This window comes from Cricetulus griseus, chromosome 2 (assembly GCF_003668045.3).
Source record: "Cricetulus griseus strain 17A/GY chromosome 2, alternate assembly CriGri-PICRH-1.0, whole genome shotgun sequence".
Lineage (NCBI taxonomy): Eukaryota > Metazoa > Chordata > Mammalia > Rodentia > Cricetidae > Cricetulus > Cricetulus griseus.
Window position 1 is genome coordinate 22,854,514 of NC_048595.1, and position 22,475 is coordinate 22,876,988.

General features: G+C 52.2%; 1 protein-coding gene across 2 annotated transcripts; it reads left to right on the top strand.

Moving 5' to 3' along the window:
* The first annotated feature begins 11,065 nt into the window (after positions 1-11,065).
* Positions 11,066-20,772, top strand: Tinagl1 (tubulointerstitial nephritis antigen like 1). 2 transcript variants are annotated; one of them, XM_027399427.2, is made up of 12 exons: positions 11,066-11,399; positions 12,106-12,420; positions 13,332-13,395; positions 17,390-17,482; positions 17,666-17,780; positions 18,735-18,858; positions 18,940-19,090; positions 19,187-19,376; positions 19,468-19,513; positions 19,756-19,879; positions 20,489-20,534; positions 20,629-20,772. In XM_027399427.2, exons 2-12 carry the CDS (start codon positions 12,114-12,116, stop codon positions 20,764-20,766), a joined length of 1,398 nt encoding a protein of 465 aa, XP_027255228.1. In that variant the 5' UTR covers positions 11,066-11,399; positions 12,106-12,113; the 3' UTR covers positions 20,767-20,772. The 2 variants fall into 2 exon arrangements, with proteins under 2 accessions (XP_027255228.1, XP_027255227.1); XM_027399426.2 differs by lacking the exon at positions 11,066-11,399 and adding an exon at positions 11,421-11,572.
* The last annotated feature ends 1,703 nt before the right edge of the window (positions 20,773-22,475 follow it).

Below are 22,475 nucleotides of genomic sequence, written 5' to 3' on the forward strand. Positions count from 1 at the left end.
CACCATTGTCCAGCCCAGGTCTAGCCTTTTCTTCCCCTCTCCCTAGTAGTAACCTCTTCAAGACTTGATTTCTCCACATATAATGAATACATTGGCCCAGATCCGGGTCTCTGAAGTTCCCTGGACTCAGACATTCTTGAGCCAGGACTTCTTGTTCTGGAGTGTGTCTGTAACCTCCGTGCTATGGGAATTACTGCAGCTTGCTGGCTGCGTGCCTGGCCCAAAACTATGAGGGAGAGACCCTGCCTCAAGGCGATAAGAGTCTCTTCCTACCTCCTTCTTTTGGCCTCTGTGTACACCCCACACGCCAACCTCCCCCCACAAATAAAGTTTTAAAATTTAAAAATTAGAAGCCACAAAGAAATGGGAATTGCTTTTATGCTCTTGAAGAAATGCTCGCTCTTAAGCATAAGATAATCAGAAATTTAAAATACATTTACATTCCATTTTTCTCCTATCAGATTGGCAGAAATCCAAAGTCTGGTAACATTCTTATAAGCAGAATTCTCCAGGCAGGCAGGCAGGCATGCACATCACTGCTGGGGACAGGCGTGCCTTCATGAAGCCCTGATGTGGGACAAGATGGCAATCTCTAGCAAATTCACGAAGGTTTGGGGCGCGGGAGGCAGAATCCAGAGGTGATGCTCACTGGTCTTCATCTCCACATGACTCTTGCACTTGCATGTGTCTTGGACCTGTGAATTTCAGATTGAGTTCAGTGATTAGATTCCATTAAATGGCCAAAGGGATCTCAAAGACAGATATAGGTGAGGTCCCAAGTCAGTTGATGTTGAGATGGGAGATTGCCCAGGGTGGTTAGAGACAGGTCAGGGAAGCCGCTTGGAAGCCTCAAGTTTCTCCAGCAGAAGGATGAGAAGGAGCCATTGTGATGATTCTGACTTGACTTTGAAGGGAGCAATGACTCTGGGAATTTTGGCCTGGTATCCACCAAGACATCAGGGACCCCAGGTCTATGCTTCCAGGAACAAAATTCTACCACAGGAATGAATTGGAAGCTGCTCCTCTCCAGGGCCTCTAAATGAAAACTAAGCCTTGCACACACCTTGGTTTTGCTCAGATCAGCCACACCATGGCAGGCTTTTCGATACAGGGCAAGTGCTGAATGCTAAGTGTTGTCTTAAACTGCTGAATGGAGGGTGGTGGGTAATTTGTTACACGGCAATAGAAAACCAATACAGTGCCTTCAGTCCAGCTGGGGGGTTTATCCTGCCAATATTCTTTGTCATATATAAAGCAGTGTAAGCATAATGGTTTGTTGAAGCACTGCTTATGGTTCTAAGATTAAAAAATCAGCCAGATATGGTGACTCATGTCTATAGTCCCAGCACACAGAAAGCTGAGACAAGAGGCTGCTGTGAGTTTGAAGCCAGAGTGGGCTACTCCTTAAGAGCCTGTCTCAAAACAACAGAAAAAATATCCTCAGCTCTGGGGCTGAGGGTTGAGCTCAGAGGTAAAGCGTGGGATGTGTGTGCTGGGCTGTGGGTTCCAGCACACCAGCAGACTAATGGAAATGACTCAAATGCCCACCCCCGGGGATGTAGTTATGAATTAATTCAGTTTGTAGAGTATGGGGTTATGCAATGGTACTAAGGAACCAGGAAGCCCTGGCTCACTGATGAAGATCTCAGATATGTTTCTGGCAAAGACTTGGTACAGGTTGGTGCTGTTTGCTAGATTTTCTATGGAAACAGCTGCTAAAAGCAAGCAGTCACTTTTGAGGGTACGTAAACAAACCCTGAAAGAATACAGGAGATGCTAACAGAAGGCGACCAGAAGCAGGTGGGGACGATGAGTCAGAAGAGGGCAAGTGAGGCAGAGGCAGAATGAGACATTTTACTACATGCCTTTTACATTTTTGCTTTGTTTTTTTGTTGTTGGACACAGGGTCTCAAGCTCCTTGTGTAGCCAAGGCTGGCCTTGAACTCCTAGACCTCTTGTCTCGGCCTTCCATGTGCAGTGGTTATGGGTGTATGCCACTATGCCTTTTGTTTTGCTTTGTTTGCTCGGTGTGGTGTAATCACCTGTGTTCAGGTGCCTCCCCTCAAAGGTGAGTGCGGAGGCCAAGGCCAGTTCCTCCCTCCATTGTTTCTTTGGAGACAGGGTGTCTCACTGAGCCCAGAGTTGGCCATTCCAGATGACTGGCTGACCAGTAAGCTCCTCCTGTCTCTGCCCCAAGCCCCACCTGTCTCTGCTCCACACCCCAGCACTGGGGTTACAGATGTGACATTCACATCTGGTGTTTAGGTGGTATTGGAAATTCACACTCAGATTCTGTACTTGTGCAGCAGACACTTTATCCACTGAGCCATCTCCAGCCTCTGCTTGTTGTTGCTGTTGTTGTTGTTGTTGTTGTTGGTGGTGGTGGTGTTGGTGTGTGTGTGTGTGTGTGTGTGTGTGTGTGTGTGTGTGTGTGTGTGTGTGATTCTGTAGCCGAGACCAGCCTTGAACTCAAGGAGCCCCTCCTGTCTCAGCCATCCACACTTTAGGATTGCAGGCCTGAGTTCCACGCTCCATTTACAGATATTTTTTGAACAATGACACCCCACTAACAGGTAGAAAATTGAAAGTCACTGTGCAATGAAGCAATGGGGAGTTGTCCCCCCGCCACTCCTTCCTGGTCCCACACTGCTCCCACCCTTCCATGTGCAAGCTGATTCTGGGTTATCCTGCATCCAGCCCTCGACCTCTGGCCTCCTCACTTCTGCATTCTGCTCCAGAGGCCCTAGAGATAAGGCCCGTTTCTCAGATAGCTGTGTCTGAGCATGTCTTCTGACTGGGACTCAGCATTCCCCATCTGTGAAATGGGGATGATTATACCTAACGTCTCATCAGGAATTGAGGGAGGAATGAGATAACCTGTGTGCAGTGTTCAGTCGGCTGCCACTGTCCCCAGCCTGCCACCACCGCTACTCAGCTCCTGGCCTTGAGGCTGCCCCATTTGCACAGTGCTTGCAGGTTCCATGAAACATGGATGCCCATAGGCTCCGCTATGCTCCTTTTAGTTTTTTATATTTATTTGTTTATTCTGTTTGTGTGTGTGTGTGAGAAAAGGGGGGCTGCTGGGAAGCACACATGTGCCACAGGGCACTCGAGGAGGTCAGAGGACAGCTTGCAGGAGTCTCACCATTTGAGTCCTGGGGATCAAACTTGGGTTGTCAGGATGGAGACCAAGTGCCTTCAACTGCTGAGCCAGACCCTGTGTCTCGTTTAGTTTGTGTAAAGTCGGGTTCAGATATGGGAGCTTCGAGCTGACATCGGAATTTGAGTGTTTCTCTTAGCAGCAATCACACTGCTGGATCTGTCTGACTGCCTTCCGAGGCAGCTTCCGCCACTCTGCCTGGGCATCACTGCCCACCCCTGGGAGCCAGAGCTGCCGGCTGTTCGGAAAGCTGATGTGCACAGAGCACTGGGAGACCTGCGTGGGTGCGAGCAGCATGCAAGGATCCCAGACTGACTGCTCTAATCCTGTTATGACTGGTATAATCTGGATTTAGTGGGCGTTGACTCAGGAGGTTTGCACCGACTATACTAGTTTCTGCTATTTTTCTCTGGTGAACTCAGCTGGAGCATATGGGAGTCTACTGGACTATTCCAAGGTCCTGGCTATTTGGCTTGTGATGAGTGTAATAACAGAAGACACTTGCTTTGCATTTGTGCTATGTTAATATTGTCAATCGTGCCTTAGAGCTAAAAATTCATATGATCCCATAACTGACTTTCAGTAAGGTAATGTTGATTTTACACATGGAGAAACTGAGGCACAGGGCTTCCTCTGTCTCCAGAGTCTCTGTATGATACTCCCTCACTGCAGAGTGAGCGAGTTCAAGGACCCCCTTCAAGGTGATTTTTCTCTTGAGAGTCGTGCTGTGCAGTTTGGCCACTAACTCAAGGTCCTCCTGCCTCAGCCTCCTGAGTGCTGAGTGCAGGCTACAAGTATCACCATATCTGGCCTCAAGATGATTTGACATGTCTGAACCAGTTTATTTCTAGTGGGCTGCTTTTCGCTGGTCTGGGCTTTACTTGGCCTTGATTTTGGCACATTACAACCAACACACAAGATCTAAGGTCTCGTCCATCACTGATGTGGGAACTGCTGTGTTAGTTTCCCAGGCTTGTTAAAATTCCACCAACTTGACCATTTAAGAGGACAAAAATGTAGGGCTTCCTTCCTTCCTCCCCCTTTCTTTCTTTTCTCTTTTCTGAGACAGGGTTTCACGTGGTTCCAGGCTTGAACTCCCGATCCCCCTCCCTCCACTTGCCAAGTGCTAGAATTACCAGATGTACACCACCACACCCAGCTTGCAAGGACCTTTTTCCAACTCCTGTCACATTCTATAATGTCAGGGAATAGGATGGGAAGTGTCCTTCTGAGAGCCTCCAGGCTTTCTGGTGGCATGTGGATGCTTTCTCCAAAGAAAAGAGATGCTTCATCGAGCTGGGAGTTTATTGCTTGTCATTAGGGGCAAAAAGGGAAAGCATAGCCCACACCCCTGGCCCTGGAAGAGCCCTTGCACTTATCTGGACTCCTGTGTTTGTTGATCTTCCTGGCTGGGACAACGGAGATTTCCCGGAAATGTAAGTGAGATGTGGAAACGCTCCTGTAAACAGGCATTGGAAGAGCGCCAACTCCGAGGAGCCTCAGCCACAGGCTCCTGTAAACAGGCATCCGGAGAGCCTCAGCTCCAAGATTTGCCTGCAAGGATGCACACTGTTTATTCTGGATTTTTTGCTTCAGTGAAAGCAGGTCCAACTGAGGGTAGCAGATAATTAAGAAAGGAGTGGGACCAGGTGGAGCTGCCTATAAGCCCAGCTACTTGGGAGGCTGAGACAAGAGAATCACAAGTTCAAGGCTTGCTTGGGCTATAATGAGTTCAAGGCCAGACTGGGCACTTTAGTGAGGGTCTGCCTCAATATAAGAAGTAAAAAGGGTTGGAGGTACATCTCAGTGGAGAGCATTTGCCTGGCATGCATAAGGCCCCATATTTAATCTCCACTACTGCCAAAGATATAGAGAGAGAGAGCCATCACCTCCAAGGATTCCTGGCATAGGGTTTGAAAAACTAACTATCTAGATGTGACTGAAGGTGGAGACATGGTGTCATTACACAGCAAACCAACTTTAGCACCCAGGGGCCCTGAGGGCTCAGTTGGTTCCTAACACTCCTGACAGAGAAATATGACAGAAAGAGAAAACTGTCTCTACACTCTGCGTCTCCTGGCTTCCTCCTGCAAGTGGCAACCCAATCATCAGCACGAGAGCCAGCCCTTTGAAGATGGTGGCTGCTGCAGAGGCAGTGTGGTTGGGGCTCTAGGGGCATGGACCCCAGCCCTGTTTTGTCCCTGATCTATGGGTAGCCTTGGGCGAGTTCAAAAGTCTTTCTGAAGTTTGACTTTCTCATCTACAAGCAGAGATAACAATGTTAGTTAGAAAAAGGCACATCCTTGGTGCTGGGGAGTGTGATGGATAACATGCTATGGAACAGCTAGCTATCACAGACTGGGGCCACCACAAAGCCACCACGGTCAGCGACTTCAACCACTCACCCTGCATGGCCAGAGTCCCAGCATGCAAGAGGCCCTGGGTTCGATTCCCCAAAATCACTACACACACACACACACACACACACACACACACACACACACACACACACACACGGTCTTCCCTACTTGGTAAACCCTTTCTCCATGTCTGTAATTCCTTCTCCTAGGCCCTCTCCATTAGCACAGAACATGGTTTTATTTTATTTTGAGACAAGGCCTCATGTAGCCTAGGTTGGCCCTGAGCTCATGGATATATAGCTGAGGATGACCTTGAGTTCCTGGTCTTCCTGCTTCCACCTCCCCAGTGCTGGGATCACAGGCATGGGAGCACAGTTTTGGTTTTATATCTCCCATATTTGGACAAAACCCTCACTTGACCCGCTAGCCCCTTCCACCCAGTGCTAATTCTCTGGCTTCTGTCACATAAAAATTTGCCAACAAACTGTTTTGGCTTCTGTTCCCTAAGTCAATGGCCCACTTGCTGGGTATCTATTCACTGGATGGTGCACCTCCTAGTCACCCCCCCCCCCAGTAAGGCTGCTCCAGCCAACCTGCTCCAACTTCCTTGTTGGCTAATCCAGGGCCATCTGTCCTCATGTCACACAATTCATCTCTTTCCTTTTTCAGTGCTGGGACTGCACCAAGGGCCTTCCATAAACAGACCGTCCCCCACTGCAGCACCCCCAGCCCTCTCCCTCCCAGAAGTGATCCCCCATCATGTTCTGGATACACCTGGATTTACTCTTCCTCACTGGCTACTCTATCCTCTAGGACAGGGTAGGGATAGTGTCACACAATGTTGAGCCTGCTTGAAGTCTGGGCTCAAATCTTCCTTCCTTCTGCCTCAGCCTCACAAGTAGCTGGGACCACTAGGTAGCAGAACCCTACCCCTGGCTTCTCTGCCAGCCCCTCTATGGGAGAATCCAAGGCCTGGGGTTGCTTTCTCCCTTCCAACCCTGGCTATGAGCCCTCATAGGTCACTCAGGCTCCCTCCCTAGAGCTCTCCTGAGCCCACTCAGATTCAAGGGGGCTCTGCCCCTCAGTGGGCAGGAGGGCAGAGGTTTGGCAGCCAGGCCTGATTTCTATTCTCTCGAGCCCCTGGCATCTCACTCTGCAGCATATTTCACCTCCATAATATGCCTCAGACAGGCCCCATCTCTGATCTATGCTACCACTGGTTCATTCTAGCCTCAGCACCAGGAGCCTGGGGTCCCCCACTGCCTCTCACACAGCCTCTTAGAACCCATGCTTGGCCCATGAGAGTCTGTCTGTTCTCTACTGAACACCAGAGAGGACCTCTGTACGGATAAACAAGACTAATTAATTCATTCATTTTAATTAATTAATTGATGAGTTCTCCCTAGGTAACCCAGGCTGGACTCAAACTTATGTTCCTCATGTGCCATCACCCTGGGCTTCACTCAGACTTCAGTCTCTTCAGTGGCAGAAGACCACCCCAGCTCATTGCTACAGCCAGGCTTACCCCAGGCCTCCGCTCATCTTTCCCCGCCTGCAGTGGCCCTCCTGCTCCAGCACACTCAGCTGTGACCAGCCTCAGGGCTTTCACTGCTGAGCATCTGGTGTCCTGGAATATCTGTCCCAGCCTGGGCAGATGTCAGCTCAGACACTGCCTGACCTCTGAGATCACAGTGACCTGTGTCACTCCAGGTCCTCAGGCTTTGTACAGAGCTTCTCGCACTGGGTGTTTGTGACTTCTGGTCTGTTTGTTGATTCTCTCTGTGTCTATCTGTCCGTCCTCTTTAGGACGTCACAGTGGGACCTGGGTCTATGCCCCTCAACCTGAAATGCTCCATATCTGTCACAGAGCCTGATACACAGCTGGAGCTCAACAAATACTTGTTGAATGAACAATAACAACAAAACAAAAGCAAAAAGCCTGACACAAGTTTCCTTAGCTACGGTTTTTATTGCTGTGATGAAACACCATAACCAAAAGCAACTTGGGGAGGGAGGGGTTTGCTCCACTTACATTTCCAAATCACTGTCCCCTACTCAAACAGCACAGAAATCTGGAGGCAGGGGCTGATGCAGAGGCTGTGGAGGAAGCTGCTTACTGGCTTGCTCTCCATGGCTTGCTCAGCCCGCTTTCTTATAGAACCCGGGACCACCAGGCAAGGGGTGGCCCCACCAACAATAGACTGGGACCTTCTACATCAATCACTAATTAAGAAAATGCTCACTAGGTGGTGGAGGCACACACCTTTATACCAGAACTCGGGAGACAGAGACAGGCAGATCTCTGAGTTCGAGGCCAGCCTGGTCTACAAAGTGAGTTCCAGGACAAGCTCCAAAGCTACACAGAGAAACCCTGTCTCAGAAAAAAAAAAGTGCTCTATAGGCACAGGCTTGCCCTAAGCCTATCTTATGAAGGCATTTTCTCAATTTGGGCTCCTCTTCAATGACTCTACCTTGTATCAGGTTGACACGAAAACTAGCCACCAAATCAAGTGACATGACATGACACAACATGACACAACATGGCCAGTGTTTCCTCTTCCACAACCTCCACGCTTCTCTACACTTAGTGTGCACCACTAGGCCTTGATGAAAAAAAAAATTTTTTTTTTTTGAGAAAAAAGTAGCCCAGGCTGTCCCTAAACTTACAATGTAGCCCAGGACAATCTCAAATTCCTAACCCCTGCCTCTACTTCCCAATCCTGAGATTGCTGGCATGTGCCACCACAGCAGTTTATGCAGAGCTAGGCATCGAACCCAGGACTTTGTGCTCACTAGGCAAGCACTCTGCCAATTGAGGTGCAGGGGTGCTTTAGAAAAACAGTCATGTATCTTAACAATCACCACGCCTTAGGAAAGCCAGAAGGCCACAGCAGACCCCACATACTGCACCTGGCATGGAGCTTTGACTCAGTCTCCAGCATCATTGCTTAAGGCCCGGACTTGCGCAGGTGACCAAGGGGCATGTAGAAGCCTACTAGCTTTGGCTGGAGGACTGTTTGGATTACCTAAGTCCAGAGGCCTGGTGGAGCATGGCTGCCCAGCTCAGCCTCTAGAGAACGGTCCCTAGACTCTAGGAGCCCTGGCTGGCTTCCTCTCCCCTGCAGAAAGAAGAAAGTTCAAGAAGACTTCTGGGAGGCTGCGGTAACAGGTGGAAAACCAGGGCCCAGGGAGGGACAGCCTACTTAGGGTCCCATCTGAGGTAGGACAGAGTCACCACAGAATCTCAGTCCCCCTGCCTCCTGGGAAGACTAAAGGGCAATAGAAGGGATCTTGCTGCTGTCTCTTGCCTGCTGCTCTGTCCCAGGCTCTAGGACAAGGTCTCATTCTGATCAAGAATTAGAATGAGTCACGAGGGTGGAAAAGGAAAGTGGGGTGTCTGGCACCCCCAGTGCCTGCCCTTTTCCTCTGCTTCTTGGCCAAGGAATCTAGTGAGTCATGAGATTCCACTGTGGTGGGCTCACAGCCAAACTCTGTGATGATAGGGGTGAAGGGTGGAGGGGAGATCCGGTCTGCTCTCCTCCCTACTCCAAGTTCCTGTCTCCTGTGCACAGACAGACACAGACAAGCAAGCCACCTGTGCACAGACAGACACAGACAAGCAAGCCAAACCCCAGACAGATCCAGCTAGTCCACAGGCACGAGCAGACAGGTGTTCACAAGCAAGAAGGGCTTCCAGTCACACTCAACCAGCAGCAGCTTACACAGATGGACAGACACTGGACACACGGACAGACAGACCCAAGACAGGCACAGGGACACACACTGACCATACAGCTATGGGGACACAGCTACACAGGAGCATAGCAGGCAGACAGGTAAATTGGTAGACCCCGACAGACAAGAACCAGCAGGAAAAGAACAAGTCAAAAGGTCTAGACACAAAGAAACATAGCGACACACACACACACACACACACAAAAAAAAAAAAAAAAAAAAAAAAAAAAAAAAAAAAAAAAAAAAAAAAAACAAGAGTCACAGTTACACAGCAGCTCATAGGGAAGGGGTACCCCTTGGGCAAAGACAGACCCAATGCTTTGGCTCCAGTCTCAAAACTGTGGGATTGACCCATGAAAGCAGGTACCCATGCCTGGGTTCTGCTGGAGTCAGCCTCCTACCAGAGGACATGATGTCGGCTGATTCTGAGGAACCTGCCTTGCAGTAAGATGGATACATGCAGGCAGAACACTGTACATATAATAAATAAACAAATCTTTTTTTTTTTAAAAAGGTGGATGGAGATTAAATAGGAAAGGGGGCTTCCCAAGCAGTAGGTGTTGAGACCTGCCATAGTGACTAAGGAGGCTTGGGGAGAGAGAACACTAGCAGTGCCCTGAGGAGCCTGTGTTCTGGCTGTGTGACCTTGGATGAGTCTGTGCTTTTTTCTGTCTCCAGCCCCCATCTCCAGAACGGCCCTGAACTGGCTACAAACCTGAACTTCTGATCCTTCTGCCTCACGTCCTGAGTGCTGGGAATACAGACTTTATTTGTGTTTATTTGTGTGTGTGTGTGTGTGTGTGTGTGTGTGTGTGTGTGTGCACATGCTAGTGTGGGCGGTATGTATGCACTAGAAGTGTGAAGACAGCTTTGTGGAATCTATTCTCTTTCTGCCGTCTAGATTCCAGGGTTTGAACTCAGGTTATCAGACTTGGTGGCCAGCACTTTCACCCACTGAGCCATCCCACCAGCCTCATGCTTTTTATAGCTGCTTGGCTTGAACCCAGGGCTTCACGAATGCTCACAAACACTCTACCAAGGAAGCTACATCCCAGTCCAAGTCTGTTCTCTTGTGCCTCAGTTTATCTTTTGGGCTTTGTGCCCTCAGGTCCTTGCATGATGCAAATGGATAGGTCTGCGCCTTCGGTGCTTCTGCACCCTAGTCACCAGGGCACACCTCCAATGCCCCACAGCAGGGAGGAACTCAGCCACAAGTAGCCCCTTGTGCTGCTCTCTCACCCTCTGCAGAGGTGACCGATAAGGGGAAGGGACAGAGAGAACAGAGCTGTCCTGGAAAACTAAGGGAATCCTGATACTCCTGCTTGCCCCTGAGCAGGCTGGGACAACTGTCCAGGTGTGGTGTCCTTCCTCCACCCAGAGAGTCCTCTGGCTGTGGGCCCAACCCACGTTGGAAGAGGGAGCTTGCACAATGGGGAGGCACAAAGTGACAGCCGGAAGGCCTCAAGGGACAGAAGCCCCATTGTGTGAGGGCAAGGCAAAGGTTAGGCCAGAAACGGAAGGGGGCTCTGCAGGGGGCCCCAGCTGCCAGCGCCCTTGATGTGGGGCCCTCCACGGCGCCTTGTGCCAAGAAGGATGCCCTTGGGCCTGGCGGAGGGGGCGGTGCTGGGCAAGGTGCCCACCGCACTGGGGAGGGCAGACCCCACAAACGGCAGGGCTGCTGGGTGCACTCAGTCTCCCGCACCGCACCCACCTCCTGGGGAGGAGCTGCCCGGAGCGCCCTGAACCTAGGCAGCTTCCTGAATCATCCATTGGGAATTCCTGTCATTCCTGGGAGCTGCTGTGACTTGGAGTGGCCCCTAGCCCAGGGTCACTGGGACAAGGATGTGCATGGCTATTTCGCTTCCTGAAGGGCCTGGGGGTGGCTTAGAGATTTTTGCCCCTAGCTTTCAGTCCCTGTCAAGTCCTACACTCTGGTCTCAGTAGCCTCTTAGCTCCCCTTCAGTTCCCTTTTCCGCCTTGTAAAATCGGTTGGAAAGTCCCTCCTGGTGTCAGTCCGCAATCCTTTCCCCCTGATTTGCAGCTCTGCTGCTTTAGGAGAGGCTTCCACTGACAGGAGATCCCCAAGGAAGACAATCATGTGCTCGTCCTGAAGCTGTACCCTCGAGAGCCAAGGGCTACTTCAGGTACCAATAAGCGGCCCCTCCCTCCCGCAGTCCGGGGTTGGGGCGGGTGCTGCCGGCAGGGCGGTACAAAAAGCGTCCCGCCCTGCGCTCCTCACTTGACTCGGTCTGGCAGTGTCGAGCTTGGAGGCGGAGGCGCGCAGGGCAGCCTGGGTCCAGCCCACACCCCTCACCAGGTAGGGACTCTCCCTGTTCAGAGGGCAGAGGGCACAGAGAGAAGGAGCAGGGAGGAGGGGGCATACTCAGGGAAGAGGGCTCGGGGTAGAGAGGCACAAAAGAGAGGGTCGAGAGGGACTCAGAGCACGGAAGATAGGACGGGACACGCCAGGAGGTGTCTGAAGAGGCACTAGGAAGACAGAGCCAAGAATCGAAGTCAAATGTGTCAGAGGGGTAGAGGGACCAAGGGCAGGAGAGAAGAATGGGTGTCGGGCACGTCACAGTTCCCATTTCCTTGCCCTTGACAGTCCCTAGACAGGTCAGGGAGGGGACCCACTTCTTGCATGTCCCCTTTCCCCCCATGAACAGACTGACACCTAGTACTGAGTTCTTCCCGGGGGACTCCGGAATCAGGGTCCCACACTTCGCTTCGCTGAGCTACCCGGGAAGGTTCCAGGACACATGTAGGGAGAGCCACACTTGACGTGTGTGTGTAAGGGAGTCTCCAGAACCCAACACCTCTGACCCCTGACCTCTGTCCTCCCCGGACCAGGAGGCACCATGTGGGGCTGTCGGCTGGGGCTGCTGTTGCTGCTGCTGGCTGGCCAGGCTGCCCTGGAAGCCAGGCGGAGTCGCTGGCGCAGGGAGTTGGCTCCAGGGTTGCACCTGCGGGGCATCCGGGACGCAGGTGGCCGGTACTGCCAAGAGCGAGACATGTGCTGTCGTGGCCGAGCTGACGACTGTGCCTTGCCCTACCTGGGAGCCACCTGTTACTGTGATCTCTTCTGCAATCGCACCGTCTCAGACTGCTGCCCTGACTTCTGGGACTTCTGCCTCGGGGTGCCACCCCCCTTCCCTCCCATCCAAGGTAGGCACCAGGATAGCCAGGAGGGTGGCCACCTTGTCAATCGAATGCAGTCTCAGGAAACTCGGGAACAAGGCTGATAATGGACATTCCCTGGCTTTGAAAAACTTTGAACGAAATTCTCACCCTATTTATTCCCTGACCCTTTGGAAGTCCCTCCTGTGGTCTTACTTGACTCTCTCAAGCAACACTGAAAGATCCTGTTAGGACTTAAGGTGGCCTTAGGGCAGGGCAGGCAAGCTTGAGCCCTATCTCCTAGTCAGTACAGGGAAGGTGGCTGCCCCGCCTGCTGACTCACCCTGGGGCTGATAGAGTGCACCAGGAGCTGGCCAGGTTGTTTTAGCCGAGCCATTTTCACCTTCGTTGAGGATTCTGTACCTCTGAGATTGGCCGTGCTATCAGGTGGCTAAATCTGCTCCTGCCTTCGCCTGTACATGTCCTTTCCCTGAACATGGTCTTTCCCTGCACCTCCCTGCTCCAGTAGGAGAATCAAGGAAGTCCTTCCCACAGCCTGCTGGGCTTTGGGCTAAGGAGAACCCATGTCTGAGTTGCTATCTCAAAATGCTGTGTTGTCTTAACAGAGTTGCTTGCCTCCCCTGGGCTTCAGTTTCTTTTCTTAAGCTCCTTCCATGTCCCATGTGCAAGTCCCAACTCATTTGTGTGACAAAGGGTACCAGGAATGTCATGGCTGGCATCCAGGTGAAACAACACGGCCCTAACCAGAGTTCCTGAACAGCTCCTATGTGGCAGTTGGTGTGGGGACCTGCAGAGGTCTTAAGATACAGTATGTCCTTAGATTCAGTGAGTGTTGGGGTTGGCGTGTGATTTAGATGAGCTGGGAAGGTGTTGGGCTACCTGGCCTCGAGGACCTAGTCATCTCAGTTTTATCTGTCTCCTCTCCCTCCCTCCCATAGGATGCATGCACGGGGGCCGCATCTACCCAGTCTTCGGAACCTACTGGGACAACTGCAATCGATGGTGAGTATGAGAGACTAGGGTGGGCTCACTTTGAGTGCCATGTGGCCAACAGACTTGGTTGCCAAACCCTGTCACCTATTCCTGAGGATGTCCTTTTTGTGCTATGGGCTTCAGTGTCTTCATCTGTAATACGGAAACTTTCAAACTGGCCACACCATCTCATATTAGGATTCTGGTCACAAGTCTAGGAGTGGTCAGCCATGGTGGTCTGGCTGGGTGCCACACCTAAGCCAGGAGTTTTTCTCCACCCCTCCTGGTTTGGGCTGGCCTGCCTCCCAGCTTGTTCTGCTGTCACGGGGAGAGTCCAAGAAGGGGACGCCAGGAAGGAAACCTCTGATGCAGCATCCGCTGTCCTGGGCGGGTTGAGGGTCAGGGATGACTGAGCTGGCCACCAGCCAGTGGCCTGCAGCAGGGCCTTCCCTGGAATGTGCCCTCTCCCCACCCTGGAACCCCTGTTCCTGGCAGCAGGAGGAAGGGGACATGGATATCCCAGACTCAGTCTTATCTGGGAAGTAGAGCAGGTAGGAAACGTGGAGGCCTTACTGGAAATGGTGGGGTCTCTGCTGCCCTGAGCCTGCCCCACCCCTCCCTCTGCCTGGACTGGGAGGCCCCAGGGAGAAGGAAACTTTTCGGAATGCATTGCACATAGCTGTTGCCTTTGCCTCACTGGGTGAGGGGTGCCAGGGTCACTGTGGGAATGGGGGCCGTGTGTATATGTGTGTGGGGGGGTGAAGGAAGGGTGTGTGTGTGTGTGCTCAGAAGGGTGGGGCGTATCTGCAAAATTCTGCAGTTCTGATAGGGTGGCTGCCAAGGGGTTAACGTTTCCATTGCTGTCCCAGGCCGCTCTGGAATGCTGGGACCTGCTGCTACCAGTTTTGTCTAGACCTGTTAAACAGCCCTGGGGCTCAAGAGATGGGGACAGGAAGGCACTGGCTGACCCCTTCAGGACAGGTCCTGGTGGCTGAGTGCCCTGCATATCCCACTTGAGAGTGGTGGACTATCTATGTGTCTTCCAGGCAGGACATCACCACCAGGGATGCTTCTGAAGGGCCCAAGGGCCATTGAGGAAGGTAGAAGTGGGGGCCTCCCTACGCCCACAGGCCCCTCCAGCTCTCTTGAGCACCGCCCGCTGGCTCCAAGGCTAGAGAGCCAGCCATATTGGGGCTTGGCTTCCCTTGAGGCACCTTATAAGGTGGCATTGTAGGCGGGTGCCCTGGGTTGCCTGGAAGGAGGCTGTTTAGAATCTTGTAATAGCAGAGTTATGAGCTTGTAAAAACATTGTAGAATGCCTAGAATTCAAGCCTCCCGCTGATGCCTAATTACTGAAGACCCACTGTGTTACAGGCACTGTGTTGGGCCCAGGAGGTACAGCTGGAAGGAGACAGGCATGTAGACCTTGACTCATGGGGGCTAATAGTTTCGTAGTGAAGGACATGGAAAAGCAAAAAACATACAATGTCAGGACAAGCTGCTATGGGTATTATATGGGGAGGGAGATAAGGGGACCCTGGATTAGAGGGGGGAGACTGTCTGATGGAGTGAGTGAAGACAAACAATGTGTGGGGGGTGGACACCACTTAGGGGAAGACAGGAGGTAAGGTAAGGTCTTCTTGGTGGGACCTTCAAGCAGCAGAGATTGGAGAAGGCTCTGTCATGTCCAGCTTCTGTGTGTATAAAGGATGTTCCTTCAAGACCTCCAGTCTAAGCATCACTAATGGATGCCTGGCCTCAGAGCATCTGTGGCAGGGATGGCTGAGTGAGTTAACCTGGAATGGGTGTGGCAGCAGAGGAGGAAGGGCAGGAAGATGCATTTGTGATGTGTGTCTTTGGCCTGCGCTGACGGGGAACATGGAAGGTTCATCACAGACCTGGGCACCCAAGACCTGGGTGCCATGTTCTCAGATGAGGAGAGTGGGAGGGGCAGACCAGGGGAAGGTCAGTGGCTTTAATCTGGAATGCCATTACACATCCAGAGGTGTGGCCAGCTGGACATGAGCAGAAGGGGGGCCCAGGGTTCCTGAGGCGTGAACAATAGCCAAAAGTGCCCAGAATAGGCCAAGTCCTTCAGGGGCCTGCCATTAAATCCCTGGAAAGTGGCACTACTTATTGTCTCCACTTTACAGATAAGAACATAGATAGAGGGCGTAGGGCTTTTAAATAACCTCCCCAAGGCCACAAAACAGGCTAGCAGGATCAGAACTCTAAAGTCTACATTCTTAGCCACTGGCTGTGCTTACTCAAGTCATTCATTCACTCAACAGATATTTGCTAGGATGCAGGCCAATAATCCCAGCTGTGCTAGATACTGAGGCAGGAGGATGCCAAGTCCAAAGGTAGCCAGAACTCCAGAGTAATTTCAAGACCAGTCTGCACAATTTAGTGACACCCTGTCTCAAAATATAGACAAAAGAGGGCCAAGGTGTGGCCCAGGGAAGAGCATTTGCTTAACACCTATAAGGCCCTGGGTTCAGTCCTAAGGACAATAAAAAAACAAATATTTGCTGGATACTCATCATGCACTAGGCTTTTTCTCCTAACACCTGAAAGTGTTATTTTTTTTTTTCTCGAGACAGGGTTTCTCTGTGTAGCTTTGGAGCCTATCCTGGCACTCGCTGTGGAGACCAGGCTGGCCTTGAACTCACAGAGATCCACCTGCCTCAGCCTCCCGAGTGCTGGGATTAAAGTTGTACGCCACCAACGCCCAGCGCAAGTGCCTTAAGAGTCTATGAGGAAATAGGGATACACGGGTTGGGGCTGGGGCTCAGTTGGTAGAGTGCTGGTCCAGGTAAGAAACCCTAGGGTCAGTCCTCAGCACCACACAAAAGTTGTTGTGGGTGGTACAGAGGCAGAAGGGCTTCAGCTACATGATGGATGCTGTCAGAAAGAAAGGAAAAATGAAAGCAGGATAAATACCAGTAGGCCACCAGGTGTTGGTGGCTAAGAGACACTGTAAGTCGGGGAAGTGGGCAGAGAGCATGGAGGGCACTGAGTTTTAAGATAGGACGACCAGAGAAAGCTTCTCTGGGTGGTGACATTTGGACGAGGAATTGGAGAAAGAGAAAGGGAGCCATGGATGATGTGGTTGAAGAGCAGCTCAAAGGCCCTGGGCAGGAGTTTGGCAGGTATGAACAACCACCATGGCTGGAGTCCAGGCCTGGGAGGAGCAGAGGTCCAGACAGGGGACAGGAGAACAGGTCACACAAGGCTTGTCACCGTCAAGGACTTTGGCTCTTATTCTATGGTGTGAAGCCAATGGAGGGTTGGAGCAGAGGAATGACATGACTTGGGCTTAACAGGATGGCTATGGCCACCAATTTAAAAATATGCTTTACGGATGTGGGGTGGCATAGGGCAGAGGCCGGAGGCCGGAACAAGGAGACTGCAGTAGTGGTCAGGTGAAAGGTAGCTGGACGGAGGTGGCTGTGGAGAGAACAAGGCATAGTCTGGATCCTGCGTTTGTGTTAAGGTGTGACTGCATCAGCATGTGAGGGGTCAAAGGTGACTCCAGGTTTTGAGTCTGAGATGCAGGAAGTAACAGGAACTGGAACTCACTTTGACCCACATTAAGCAGAACCTTTTGCTACGCCCCCACACTGGTGATGCTGAGGAGCGCTGAGGTCCTGAGGGCATCGGGGATGAATTTAAGAACTGTAAGCCTGATGGGCAGTGGTGGCACATGCCTTTAATGCCAGCACCTGCGAGGCAGAGACAGGTGGATTTCTGTGAGTTCAAGGCCAGCCCAGTCTACAGAGTGAGTTCCAGGACATCCAGGGCTACACAGAGAAACCCTGTTTCTAAAATCAAAACAAAACGAACGAACAAACAAACAAAAATTGTGAACTTGAGATACAAAACCACCAGACTGACTGGGAACATTCAGGGGCTTGACTATTGTTGCTGGTACAGAATCCTAGGCCCATATGGACCTCCGAGGTTCTTCACAGACCCCCAGCCCTACTCATGCTTTTTTGCCTTTTTTTTTTTTTCTTACCAGTACCTGCCAGGAGAAAGGGCAGTGGGAGTGTGACCAGGAGCCATGTCTAGTGGATCCGGACATGATTAATGCCATCAATCGGGGCAACTACGGGTGAGAGGCTCTGGGCATGGCTTTGGTGGGCACAGGAGTGTACATGTATGTCCACATACATGATCATCAGACATGGTCATTGTGCTAAGCTCACGCACACTCTGTCCCTTGTAGCCATCATGAATAGCTCCAGGGCTCCGGCCTTGCCAGGTCTGTGACTTCTCTTCACCTTCTCTCCTTCAGGTGGCAGGCTGGGAACCATAGTGCCTTCTGGGGCATGACCCTGGATGAGGGCATTCGCTACCGCCTGGGCACAATCCGCCCATCTTCCTCTGTCATGAATATGAATGAGATTTATGTAAGTCTGCCCCTGACCACATCCCCACCATCTCTTAGCGCACCAGGGATGATGTACCTTATCTTGCTCTGCCAAGGGCCTATCCCCTAGGACGAGGCTGTGTGTCCCTGGACATATCAGTGCCTTCTCTGGCAGTGTTGTGATTAGCTTCTAAACCTGATTCTGGCAGCAGGCCCTCCCGCCTCCTCAGCCTGGGAAAAATGCTGCTGGTCCCAGTACAGCTGGGTCAAGACCCAAGGGGCCAGGGTTCACCTTGGTATTTTAGGAAAAGAGGGACACTCTCCAGCTCTGGCCAGAGAGCAACAATTCTCGGGGGAAAAAAATGCCGACTCAGAGAAGCCCCCAGGGAGGAGGGGGCTTCTGTTTTCCCACCAGACCCCACCAGTCAAAGGGGGAGTGGGGACAAGTAAAGATCCATGGAGCAGTCTTGGGCGGGGCTTGTGCTGTCCATCAAAGCAGACAGGGAAAGGCCAGGAGACTTCTGCTGAAGGCCAGGGTGGCCAGCCCCTGGCCCTGCCTTTCTCCCTGGGGCTGCCGGCTATTTTCTGCTGTTTGTCTTGGCGGCCTGCCTGGTCACGGGACTTAACTGTTTCTTCCCGCCCCAGTCCTTTGGGGCTTGGAGGCCACTGCCATGGCAGGAAGGAGGGTGTGGCTCTTCTGAAGGTACAGAGAAAAGTGGCAGGAGATGAGAGTGGGAAGCTGGTGGCCCTGGCCTGGGCTTCCCTGCTGCTGGCCTCAGCACCATATTTATTGAGTAAGCCTCGTTACCCCTGTGTGATCTTTGGGGGACCCCACTCAAGTCCAAGTTGGAAGTAAATGGCACCATCCTTGAACCCTAGGCAGCTCCAGAACCAACTGCTAGAGGCTCTGGACTTTCAACAGCCCTCCAAAGCCTGGGCTGGAGGGAGAGCAGGGCCAAGCTAGGAAGCAAGTGACATCACTATTGTTTTACAGACGGCGCTGGGCAGAGGGGAAGTACTACCTAGGGCCTTTGAGGCTTCCGAGAAGTGGCCCAACCTGATCCAGGAGCCACTGGACCAGGGCAACTGTGCAGGCTCCTGGGCTTTCTCCACAGCAGGTGTGTCCAGGGGCAGGAGCTGGCACCAGAGAGGAGGGACATGACCCGGCCTCTGACAGCACTTTTTTGCCTTTCCACAAGCTGTTGCATCTGACCGGGTCTCCATCCATTCAATGGGACACATGACACCCATCCTATCACCACAGAACCTGCTGTCCTGTGATACCCACCACCAGCAGGGCTGCCGAGGTGGGCGTCTTGATGGTGCTTGGTGGTTCCTGCGGCGTCGAGGGTATGCGACAGGTTGTGGGCTGGAAGAAAATGAGGCACCCTGCAGAGCCTGGGCTTTCTGGTTCCACGGCATCACGGCCTTTGCTCTCTTCTTCAGGGTGGTATCTGACAACTGTTACCCATTCGTGGGCCGTGAGCAGAATGAAGCCGGTACCAGTTCTCGATGTATGATGCACAGTCGAGCCATGGGGCGGGGCAAGCGCCAGGCCACTTCCCGCTGCCCCAATGGTCAGGTTGATTCCAATGACATCTACCAGGTCACGCCTGCCTACCGCCTAGGCTCCGATGTAAGTCTAAAATAAACATGGGGGGGGGGCCAGAAGCAAGAGTTGAGGGCTTGCTCAGCTAAATCTTACCTTGATGGACCTCCCTACCCAGGAGAAGGAGATCATGAAGGAGCTAATGGAGAATGGCCCTGTTCAAGGTAAATACCCCTAGCCTCTCCCTATTTCCAGAAACTTCCTGTTGGAGGGTGGGTACAGGGCCGAAAAGGTCACTACAGCATTAGGGACCAGGTGCAGTGAGAACAGGAGTGGAGGGTCCATTCCTTCTTCCTTGCAGGAAACCCCTGGAGAAATCAGTTTCTAACATGAGGTCCCAGGATCTAGATGCTCAGGATCACAGCCTGTGCTAATGAGCTGGCGCCATCTCTGTCTCTGCCCACAGCACTCATGGAAGTACATGAGGATTTCTTCTTGTACCAGAGTGGTATCTACAGCCACACACCTATAAGCCAGGGGAGGCCGGAGCAGTACCGCAGACATGGGACTCACTCGGTCAAGATCACAGGGTGAGGCTCCTGCTGGGCACACAGGCTTGAAGCAGTGGAGTTTACACTGGGAATTCTTTGGAAATCTTTGTGTTCTCTGCAGAGCTGAGACTGCTCCTCCCCTTGTCCCAGTTGCCAAAGAGAGAACAGACACAGAGAGGAGGGGCTGGTTGCAGGGGTGCGTGGACAGTGGGGAGCTCTGGAGGGTATCTAGGAACAGTGAACCATGTCTACTTGAAATAGAGCTGAGAAAGCAAGAGTGGGGAGCACACCTGCAATCTCAGCCCTGGGGAGATGCGGCAGAAGAAGGAGCAGGAGTTAGTCTTTACATAGCAACTTTAAGACCAGTCTGGCTACCATGTCTCAAAAGACAAAACAAAACAAAACAAAAAAACAACAACAAAAAAATCAACCAACCAAACAAACCAAACAAATCAGGAAACCCCTCAAGGGTTATTCAGCACTTCTCCCAACTCTGACCAACTCACTGAGTGACGGAGGCTGTGCAAAGAAGGGCAGGCACTCACTAAGTGCCTGGCTGCACTCAGATAGGGGTGGGTGAGGGGGTGCTAGGTTCTGGCCCTGAGACCTGGTGCAATCAGCAACCCCTCCCTCTTGCTTTGCCACTAGGTGGGGAGAAGAGAAGCTGCCAGATGGAAGGACGATCAAATACTGGGTGAGTCCCTGGTGCAAGGTTGAGCCCCACGTCCCCTGCCCTCTGGGGCCCTCGCCCATCCCTTGCCTCATGTCTTTCTCCTCTTCACTTCCAGACTGCTGCCAACTCGTGGGGCCCGTGGTGGGGTGAGAGGGGCCACTTCCGAATTGTGCGTGGCACCAACGAGTGTGACATTGAGAGCTTCGTGCTAGGCGTCTGGGGCCGTGTGGGAATGGAGGACATGGGGCATTAATGAGTGGCAGCCACTAGGTGGGATCCACAGCCATGGAAGAGGCCTTAGGGGCCACGCCCAATGAAGCAGCAACTTGGGTGCAGTCAGGGGAACCAGGTGCTAATTCACATACACACAGATCCACGAATGCAACACCCGATCTGGGAGCCAAAGATGCATGAGGCTGGTGGAGGTCCCAGACATCACAGCCGGAACTGGACAGGGCCTGGTATGGAAACTGCAGGGAGGGAATGTAGATCCCAGGTCCCTGGTCTGCCAGCCCAGGACCACAGGAGCTAAGACACCCCAATCTTCCTACCACCCAGACCCATTCCCATTTTCTTATCCCTTTTCTTTTTGGTTGTTTCTGCTCATCTCCCTGGCCTCCATGCTGGCTGTACCTTTCCAAAACCCCCAGTACTGTTTTCTTAGTCTTTAAATATATTTATTTTTCTTTTCACTGTTTAAAAATAAAACCAAAGTATTGATATTACAGTGTCTTGGACTCTTCAAGTTGAGAAAACCAAGTCAGAGGTTGGGTGGCCCACGGCTAGACAACAGAAAGAACTGCCCTCAAGCAAGGAACGACAGCACAGGCTTGTGATCCCAGCTCTTGGGAGGTGGAGGCATGAGGACCTGAGTTCTAGGTTATCATTGGGCTAGGTAGCAAATTTGAGGACAGCCTTGGACGACATGAGACCCTGACAGAAAGAGGAGGGGGAGGGATGAGGGGCAGAGCATTGTACATCACTGTGTGGCAGGCAGGCATGGATGAACAAGAAATCTTAGTATTCTTCTAGTTCTAATTGTCAGTGTCCAGCCACTTGGGGGAGGGACCTGGATAGCATGGCCTTTGACCTCCAGAGATTGTCTGCCCTGGCATGGGAAGGACCTTTCAGATGCTGAGTCAGCACAGCATAGGAAAGGGGGGAGGGTGTGGCCCAGTCATCCAATTAACAGAGGCAATTCAGCGGGCAGAGAAGCAGGACCCTCCTCTTTCCTACTCCTGAGGCAAGCTGGGCCTGCCTGGCAGCCCTCTCCCTACTGGATGTCCCCAGGCTCCCAGTGCCTAAGAGCCAGTGATGCTCTATGTGAACCTCTCCCCCCTTTCTCTTCCACGCCCTCCCTTGTCTTTCTTATCCTCTTCTTCCCTTTCTGTAAGGGTCACATATAGTCAGGGCTGTCCTCCCATGCCAGGCCTCAGCCTGATTTCAAGACCCCAGAGACCTATCTAACTAACTACCTACCCTGTGTCTGGGTGGTACACACCCTCTACCCTGTGCCTGGGTGGTACACACCCTCTACCCTGTGCCTGGGTGGTACACACCCTCTGGGCCTGGTGCACACCTGCATTCTTGGTGGATACAGAAGGCCACAGAACAAGTTCAAGGACACCCAGGACTACAGGAAACTATATGACAGCCCCAGGGCCTCTCTGCTCATGAAATGATGAGCACATACCCAGACTACCAGGACTTTCTGGTCCCGTCCAGACACGCTCCCTCCACAGACACTCACCTCTGTCCCACTCTTATTTCAAAGCCAGGTCCTGGATTCTTTATTCACAGGACACCTGTAAAGGGTGAGTGATGTGTAAGATGCTGGGCATCCCCCCTCCACACACACACCGTGGGTTAGACCCCTCCTTCCACCGCTCTCCTCTACCTGCCCTTTCACCTAGTATTTGCGGGTCTGTGTGTTTGCACTAGAAGCTCCCAGAGTCTAAGCCT